This window comes from Osmerus mordax, chromosome 7 (genome assembly GCF_038355195.1).
Source record: "Osmerus mordax isolate fOsmMor3 chromosome 7, fOsmMor3.pri, whole genome shotgun sequence".
NCBI classification, from domain to species: domain Eukaryota; kingdom Metazoa; phylum Chordata; class Actinopteri; order Osmeriformes; family Osmeridae; genus Osmerus; species Osmerus mordax.
In genome coordinates, this window is record NC_090056.1 from 18,894,152 (window position 1) to 18,903,261 (window position 9,110).

A 9,110-nucleotide genomic window follows, 5' to 3' on the forward strand; every position below is an offset into this window, starting at 1 on the left:
CTTGAATTTGGAAATTATTTTAGAACCATGGAAATCAATTATTCATAAACCATGGAGGCCAACTGTGGAACAACACATAACAAGGAATAATAAAACTCTATAAATCATCTAATGTTCAATCACAACTGGAGGCAAATATCCTGTCATTGTATTAGGGATGTGATAATATCTCTCCATTGCATGCAGTTGTTTACTTTATCGGTCTTGTATGGAAAGTGCACCACCATCTGGACAACAGTAAAACTATTTTCACAAGATATTTAGTATGAAATTGGTAAGGCAATGCATGATGTCAAGATATCAATATCTTAAGATTGTCAGTATGAGGAGACCATAAAGCAAATGCAGTGGAAGGATAAAATGATTGTTTCTACAATATTAGGCTATACTATATTGTTCCTCAAACAAATCCAATTGGACATTCTCTGTTTATTTAACACACTTTGAGAAAAGAAAACATTAGTGCAAATCGTACACAGACCCATTCATATTGATAAATGATTGAAATTATTCATAAATATACATGACTTATATTACATTGAGATGCTACAAGCAGTTTTCACATTATTTTGTCTCTACCTTCCACAAAACGCTCCAAGGTCAGTCTGAATGAAAGACATAACCGAGGGAAAAGACTGCACTAATCCCGAGAACTAATTTCAGGGATTATACAAACACAAAATATTATTTGTCTGTGATACTATTGATTAACCACCAATTACATAGACAAATCACCCTGCTTATCTTCCCCATGAATTTCAAATCACATTAGTATGCTGGAGTTAAATGAACAAACACTTCTCCTATTTCACGCTTTGAAACATGAGGATTCCGGCCACATAGTTTCAAAAGAGACATGTAAATTAGCAACAAACAGACAATACACTGTTAATGAAAGCTTGACTCTCACAATAGGGCCTCTGTAACCAAAAACCAAGTTACCGAATTAAATATAATATTTCACATATATCTTCCAGTTTTGAATAAATTCCAATCATATATATCAGATAAACATTTACCATAAAATGTAATTGTGCTACAACACGTTTCTCTACATTGGTAAGAGAAAAAGCAAAATTAAATTACAGTCCATCTTTGACAGCAAGCAACATATCGTTAATTTATCCCCATGGCAATATGACAATCTAAGTAGTAAATATAACAGTACACTTTCACATGTGAGCTGTATTCCATACCAAATATTGTCATTTTTGTCAATTTGGGGTAAAACTCTGTGCAAATTATATCACAAGTAGTTTCTGAAACCTTGTGACGAACTCAAGTCTTAACTCTTGTTCGTTAAATCTGAATTCAAATTCAAAAACAACAGTCAAAAATGTTTTATATCATATTTCTATGGCACAGTGAAATCTTTGGATAATAGACAATCTCTCACTTATGGTTTTGTTAAATGTTACATTCCCATTGTCCTTAAATTATAATATGTATTCCTTAATCTAACAATCAGTGCTTAAATGCAATCTATTCAATCAGTTAAATAAACCGTAACCCTTCAGGTTATAAACCAGCACCAGGCAGTACACTTTATTTCATGGATTCAATCCAATTTATCAATAAATACAGGACTCCCTTGTTTAACATGGTAGACTTTACCTTGAAGCATCATTCAAATTCAAACATGTGGTTGTAAATCTCCATACACTTGGATCAGGACAATGTACAACAAGCTGTTAGCATGCAATAACTGTACAAACACAAAGGCCACGGACAGTACACAGAGATCAAAGCAGTATGATTGCATGCCCATTTGATTGCCACCTGCAAAATAAAAATGAAACATTTTAGATAACCAGGAAAATGGCCTTGTTTGCTAGATTTTGTATTCAACCAAACCATCCTGTGATTTACACAATAATTGCATGTGAAGCTCTCCTCACAAAAGTGCACAGCAGTCTTTTCCAAACGGTCTCTGAAATAGACAAGAAATATATAAAACTGAACTACAAAAGCGCCCAAATATTGTCCAATCCTTTTTCTAGGCATTCCTCTTTACTTATTTAACACAATTTTCTTCATTAAGTTGTGGGAAAAGGTCCATTAGTCCTCTGAACATCTATGCTGCTCTGTACTTCCCTCCAGCAGTAGTCTGTTTTGTAATTGCTCAGCCCAATTACTGCAGAGCCACATCAAATCACTTTAATAGAGTAGAAACCTGTAAAGAGAACATACACGGGACAACAGTTTAATTTAATTACATAAATCCATGAACAGCAATTTGTCTAAGAGTAATTCATCAATCTGGGACATATTCTCAGTTGTTTTTTGCATTGTGTAAATATGTGTATCTTGTCTGGGTCAGGTTTGTGTTCATGTAAATACATATTGTCTGAAACGTTGAATCCCCTGCTGCAGTTGAACAGGTATCTTTTGAAAAATAAATAAATCTCAATGAGAATAACTTGTATACGTAAAGAATATTTTAAAACAACTAAAACATTTGTAGGTCCCCATAAATGACACCCTTATCAATATTCAGTGTATGAACATTACAACAACAAAACAATCCTCCCTGTACAAATACACTGGCCCCCCAGTGGTGGAATCAACTCCCCACCTCCATCAGAGACACTGACTATCTCTCCACCTTCAAGAAAAGGCTCAAGACGCACTTGTTCCGGGAGTACAACGGTACTTAGGAATGGTTCGCTTGACCCGATGTTAGTTTCCTCAAGGATCACAATGACTCTTGCTCAGAGACTTGTTGCTCTTGTGGTTAGTGGTAACTGATTTAAAATTGTTTGTACTCGCTGTGATATATTGTTTTTATTATTGTTGCTTGTTTTTTTTTCTCCACAGGTACACTTGCACTTATAGCAGTTCATGTTGTTTAATTGTAACTTGTTTAACTACATGCTCTTATGGTTCTTCCCTTTGGCACTTACTTTGGTTGTTCACAATGTGTGCTTCATGTTTTGGCTACTCGCAATGTTTTGTGGCTATCTCGTTGTTATGATCAGTGACCTATGCACTTTGTAAAGCTCCCTCTTGGAAGTCGTTTTTGATAAAAGCGTCTGCTAAATGAATAAATGTAAATGTACATGCGTCTTACCTGTTGGTCTTCTGATCTCTTCTTCATTCACCGCCAACCCTCTCCTGGCCAGACACTCCCTCACTCCCTGGTGTGTCTGCCTGTGGGGAAACCTCCTGCATAGTCTGTGGGGGAGCCTGTCTGGTGTTTACCACAGTAACGCTGTTAGGGACGTCTTTGACACCATGCTGTCCCCTACCGTCTTGGCGTTGAGAGTTGATCGGCCGCACTACGGACAGAGCCGTGAGCTTGGGAGCCTCTTGCTGTGGTTGGACGCTTCCCTTTGCGATGGTTCTACTTTTTTTGTTTGCTAGAACCGCTTGTTCAGGTGTGTTGGCCGCCCTCTTTGCCAGGTTGGAACTGTGGGCTCTGGTCTTCTGTTGGGGTGCTTGCTTTTTCTCTTCTTCCTGAGCTGCTCCTCGTCGAAGGTGCCCGTTGTTTTCTTTAGTGAAGGAGACGTCTCCGTCTTTTCTCTTCTTCGTCTCTTTCGGTTTCATGGGGCACACTGCCATGTGCTTAGTTCGGCTCCGGCGGTACGTGAACTCCCTACTGCAGTGCGGACAGGCAAAGATCTCCTGCTCCTCCACCACTTGAGCGGAGGAGACTTTATTAGACGAAGCGCCTTGTGACTTACTCCTCCGCGTGATGGCTCTTTGAACCAACTGTTTTTTCCTTTTGTTGAGTGCACTTAGCTTCTGTTTGGGAGGGGCTTCCTGATTCGATTTGGGCCTGTTGGTTTGACTCGCCATCTGGGGGGCATTCTGTCCATTTGTAGCGTTAGTAGAAGACAACACTCCATTTTGGGCTTTTGCAAAGTGTCGAAGTGGAATAGGATTCTTCTTGGGCGTGTAACGTCTTTTGTCACTGGCGTTGGCGCAGGAAAGGATGTGTTTGTGAAGCTCGGGCATGTTATCAAAGCTTTTGCCACACTTGGTGCATCGGATTGCAGTGCTGAAGGTCTGAGGGATATTGTGGGTGGTGAAGTTGGTGGCTGACGCCACGGAGCCAGCAGGCGAGCGATTGTGGTAGGGAAAAGGAGGAGGTTTATAGCTGGGGTAATGCTGGTTGATCCCAAGGCGCACATCTGGACCTTTGACCTTTAGTCCGTCAGAAGCCATTATCTTTATTGTTGTGAATAATTCCTCGGTGGCCTCGTCCAGTTCTTCCTCGTCCTTTGTTACAATTCGATCGGACTCCGTTGGGGGTTTGAGCGGTATAGTCTCTGGGTTGACTTTCCCTGAACTGTTGTAATTCTGGGGTCGTAGCTTGCCCTTCTCTTCCTCTGTGTGGGTGCACTGCTGGCCCTGATGCAGCTCTTCCTGGTGGTGTTTCAGGTTGCAAAGGTAGGCAAATTCCTTGGTACACAAACTGCAAATGTAGATCTTGCCGACACCGTGGAGGGACGAGCGGTGTTCGAGCAAAGCAGAGGGGTTGTCGAACAGCTGCACACAGAACTCGCATTTGTACGGCCACGTGTCAGAATGCTCACTTACGTGATGGCCCAGCTCCTTCATAGAATGAAAAAGCTTGTCGCAAACATTGCACATGAAGTTCTTCGTGAAAGTCTCCACTGGCTTGGTGTCATTTGCTTCTTCTGCCGTTTCAGTGGAGGTGGGTGGGGCTGTTTCAGGTGTCGTTTCAATGGCGTTCTTAGAGTCATCTATCGATTCTTCCGTTTTCTCCTCTTTTTGGGTTACTTCCTGTTTTACGTCAGAGACAGGGGTTTCATTTATTTCTCCATCAGGAGGAAAATCAGGTATGACCGTAGCTGTGGTTGAAAGAGTGACAGATTCTGCTAAGGAGGATACTAGATAAGCAGGTTCAGCAGTGTCTTGATGAGGCATGGAAACAATCTGTTGCTGCTCAACATGATTTATGACCATCTCAACTGGTGATGGGGGTTCCCCAAGGCTTTCCTGTACTGTTATAGCAGTTGGTACAATATTCTCTGGGGCATCTAGGGCTATGGTACATTCAATTAAAACAGTGTTGCTTGTAATGTTAAAGGAGTTGACAAGAGAATCGTTAAGAGTCAAAGCTGGTGGACAAGGAACTTCAGAGCTGATGGTCGAGTGAAGAATCGGTGCAGTGAGTGCCATTTGATTAATATTGGGATCGGCAAGAAACATTTGACTGTGTAGATTAAGTGTTGGGTCAATAGGCTGGGAGATGGTAACCAGGCTTGCAGCATTGGCAGTAGCCCAATCTGGCAAGCCAGTGCTCAAATTACACTGCACATCTGAGTTAAACGGTTTGTCAGTGCAGATGACAAAAGGTTCTGAGGATATTTTCGGGGTCACAACACCAGAGGTTGAAGTACAAGTGGGTGGTGCTAAAACTGTAAACAGTGAGGGTGAAGTTGGGAGTACTGTATGTGTAGAAGAAGCAGTAAGTGCAAAAGTACATGATGAAGGATGGATGGAGACCGGATTAGAGGAAGGTGATGGATTGAGTGTAGCAGCGGGAAGGGCCAATCCAAACACAAGTCCTTCAGTAGCAGCTGATATGTCAGAGGTGGTTACTATAGCAATGTCTGTGACTAAAGGTGCCTCGGAATTTTCGCACAAATCCACTCCTTGCTCGCCGCCGCTAATATCTAGGTTTGCGTACTCATTTCTTAGGACCTTTGCCAACATGCTGGCGTCAGGCTTTCTCTTTTTGGCTGGAGGCTGAAGTGTAACATCTCCCTTTGTTTCTAAATCGTCAGGGCTCTTTCTTTGCAAACTCAAATCTAACACCGCTTCCTCGGACGCCTCGTCTTCGCTTCTTCTGACGGCAGCAGAGAGATCCAGAGGTTGCTGGTTGCAGGAATTACCACCGCTCATCGAAGGCCAGCCATCGTGCAGGACGCAAGTCGTCATTGGCTCCTCCACAGGCGGACAGGAAGCGTTGTCATCATTACTCGACATGTCGAGTGCGGGTGAACTACAGTGACTTTTCGACTGCGGTTCAATGAGCACCGCTGAACCTCCTTGGTCGGGTACTGTGTTTTCAACATTTAACGTCGGGCTTTGTTGCGGTGTGTTTGGAGGAGATCCAGTTCTCCTTTTAAACCTCCCGGATCCTGCTGGCAAGACAGTGAGGGAGAGTGGCGAACATAGATTCTGGCCATCTGTAATTAGGGCAAGAGTAGGCCTGAGGCCATCTTGACTCTGTAAGAGCTGTTTTAATTTAGGCGACAGGAAAACAGTTTTCTCCTTCTGGAGAACTGTAGACTCTGTATTATGAGGAAGCAGACTTTCTATCAGTGAGGACATAATAGACGAGGAAGAGGATGTAAGTACTGACTCTGATTCCAGTTCGGTTTTTATTTGTGGTAGCAGAGGCGGTGTTGCGGTTCTCCTTTTCGTCAATGGCTGACCGGGGATTTCTTTCCCTGTAGCAGCCTCCACATTCAGAGCCTGGCCAATCTGGGCGGGATTAAGAATCACTGCATCCAGGCTAACCAGGGCAGTTCCAGCGTTGACTTCCAGTACTTCACAAGTGCTGACAGTGCTGGTCGACACTATCTTCCCGTCGATATAAAAGCTGAGGTTCTCCGAGATGTTACTGGAGATGTCGAGCATGTACTGCTGCTCTTGTTCTCCCTCGTTCACTTGAACTACAGCTGGGTTTGTCTCGCAGACGAGCTTGGGGTCCTTCTGAGACGACGTGGCCGACAGTTTCAGCGGCGTTGCCTGCGACGACGACAGCAGGGACTTTCCTTTGAGCCTGAGGTGTCGCTCGTGAATTCTGCGCTGATGTCGTCGCATGTTCGTGTGCGTGCTGAAAACCTTTTTGCAGTACTTGCAGGCATGATCGCCCCGTGATTCTCCACGCTCGTCACAGACGGATTTAGGATCTCCCTCTGCCAAACCTGAGGTACAGGAGCCAGCTGCCGCAGAGGCAGCGTCAGTCTGTAACGGAGAACACACGGAGCCCACTGGCTTTATCAACGAGCCAGGCCTCGTCCTCTCATGCCTCCTTTCATGTCTCCTCCGACCAACCTTTGAGCCAAAAGACTTGCTGCAGTATTTACATTTAAATGTATGCGTCTGGTGGTTGGCCAAAGCGTGTATGTGTAAGTGACGTTCCAAGCCTTGCCTACTGGTGAAATGTCTGTCACAGTGCTGGCAGGGGAATGAGTCACGGAATTCGACATCAGCGTCACGGTCAGAATCCTCTTGCATCCCCTCAGGGACTGGTTCTATACCCTCACTCAGGTTTCCAGAGAGTTTGGCGTCAGGTCTTTGGCAGGACGCGTTTGAATCCGAGTCCTTATCCTCAATCTCCTCTTCCTCGTAATCGTCATTGTCCTCTTCCTCCTCCTCTTCTTCCTCCTGCTGCTGCTCTTCTACATTTTCATCCTCCCCAAACTTTGAAATGTTTAACTTTGGAGAGTCCTCCATTGACTCAGCAGGCCGTGTCCAGTGGGGTTTTGCGACACAGCAACCGCTACAAGTGAAATGTGGTAGAAGACCTTCTCAAATTTCAAACCTATAATTCAACAAATATAACAATTAGGCAACAAACAAAAAAGCAGCTTACACACATTGCAGCAAAAATATGTTATAGTTTAGGAATGATTTGCAGATGATGATAATGGATTAATAACTTTATACTAAATATATTTATAAATATATTCATTACTCGTTATTTATTCAAACGTTTATTTGCAAACATGCAAAGCGGTTATAGGAGTAGCCTAGGTGAAGCATAGCTCATAGCTTACCATATTCTGGACTGAATCCATGCTTAATCCATTCTCTATTTCTCTTTCTGTTGTTTGATAATTGATGGCTGTGGAATAAAAAGACAACAATTAAACATGAAGGAGAATGAGTACTGCTCTGAGTAATATTATTTAAAAAACACCTCCACAACCTGATAAGACGTATTGAACCTGGTTCCTTACTCACAATGACAACCAGCAGTGATACTCGTCACTGTCATTTTCACCTGCTCAATTAAAGCATCACGCTCTGAACAGTAATAGTCTTCCTTTTGTTCAATGGGTTAGAATTGTCCAACGTAAAGCAAATTAAATGTCACTAAACATTCATGTGATGCATAACATATTTATACCACGCAGAGGGCCTTGTAGGACGCAGCTAATAATAATCAACGGCCTTTAAGGCCCTACCAATTAGCCTCTAAGACTGCACGGAATATCTTCTTGGAAAGATAGAATTCATTAGGTAAATCTCGAGTTGGCGAAAGTCGATAATGTTACCGTACATTCCTTTCCCAATAAAGAACAACGATAAAGAATTTCGATGTTTAGCTAACGTTAGGCCATGCGACTGGTTTACTCGTCAATATCATCAGGTCGTCCATACTTTTAATGCGCAAATCCAGTCTACAATAATTTGCAATTATGTTATTTCAAACGTGCCCAATCTCTAATCTATCAAGCAACAGTCGCTGATGAACAGTGCACATTTCGTAAACATCTATAAGATAGCTAGCTAGCAACTCCTGTCAGATCTGTGTCAAAACTGCACTGAAACTGAAAGGTCACCTGTCTACCTGCTGTTGCATGTTGGCATTCCAACGTACACACTTTCCACCCACGTACTACTTGCAACAAAGCACGCAAATTAAACTGCTATGGCACACTTTGCAATACTATTTCTAAAGCGATTTTAAAGACTGAGTAAACCTACTTCGATCGTTAACAACATAGCTGTGTTTAGCTAAAGAAGCTAGTTAGCCAGCAGCACTATGCTAGGTACGCATGCACTGCTAAAATGCAAAAGCCATGTTCGCGTCTGTGACATTACGGCTATTTATGACAGCAATCTGTGCTATGTTGTAGTTCTGCTTTTAGTATTTACAATTTCACAACATACTTTTCTTAACAGGAGCTTCTTGCACGTAGGCTTGTTTATTATTCCTTTGGTGCAGGCTGCAGTTGAGCTGTTTCCCCCATTGTACCGCAACAGCAGTTTTCTCCAGGATTTCGATTGGCTGGAATAAGCATAAAAGAGATTTCGGGCCAGTCAGCAACGGGGTTGTTGCGGCCAACGGGGAAGAACGCGCAGTTGTTTTGCTAAGGCTACATTCAAGTTACCGTATGTGC

At 42.8% G+C, this 9,110-nt stretch overlaps 1 protein-coding gene across 1 annotated transcript; it reads right to left on the bottom strand.

Moving 5' to 3' along the window:
• Window positions 1–409: 409 nt before the first annotated feature.
• On the bottom strand, window positions 410–7,471 carry prdm2a (PR domain containing 2, with ZNF domain a). The gene is made up of 3 exons (XM_067240580.1): window positions 3,071–7,471; window positions 1,364–2,173; window positions 410–1,284 (listed from the first exon to the last, which is right to left on the bottom strand). Exon 1 carries the CDS (start codon window positions 7,435–7,437, stop codon window positions 3,094–3,096), a length of 4,344 nt encoding a protein of 1,447 aa, XP_067096681.1. The 5' UTR covers window positions 7,438–7,471; the 3' UTR covers window positions 410–1,284; window positions 1,364–2,173; window positions 3,071–3,093.
• Between the last annotated feature and the right edge of the window lie 1,639 nt (window positions 7,472–9,110).

Coding starts and splice junctions, on each gene's coding strand:
- prdm2a (XM_067240580.1), bottom strand. CDS start 7,437: ATGGAGGACTCTCCAAAGTTAAACATTTCAAAGTTTGGGGAGGATGAA.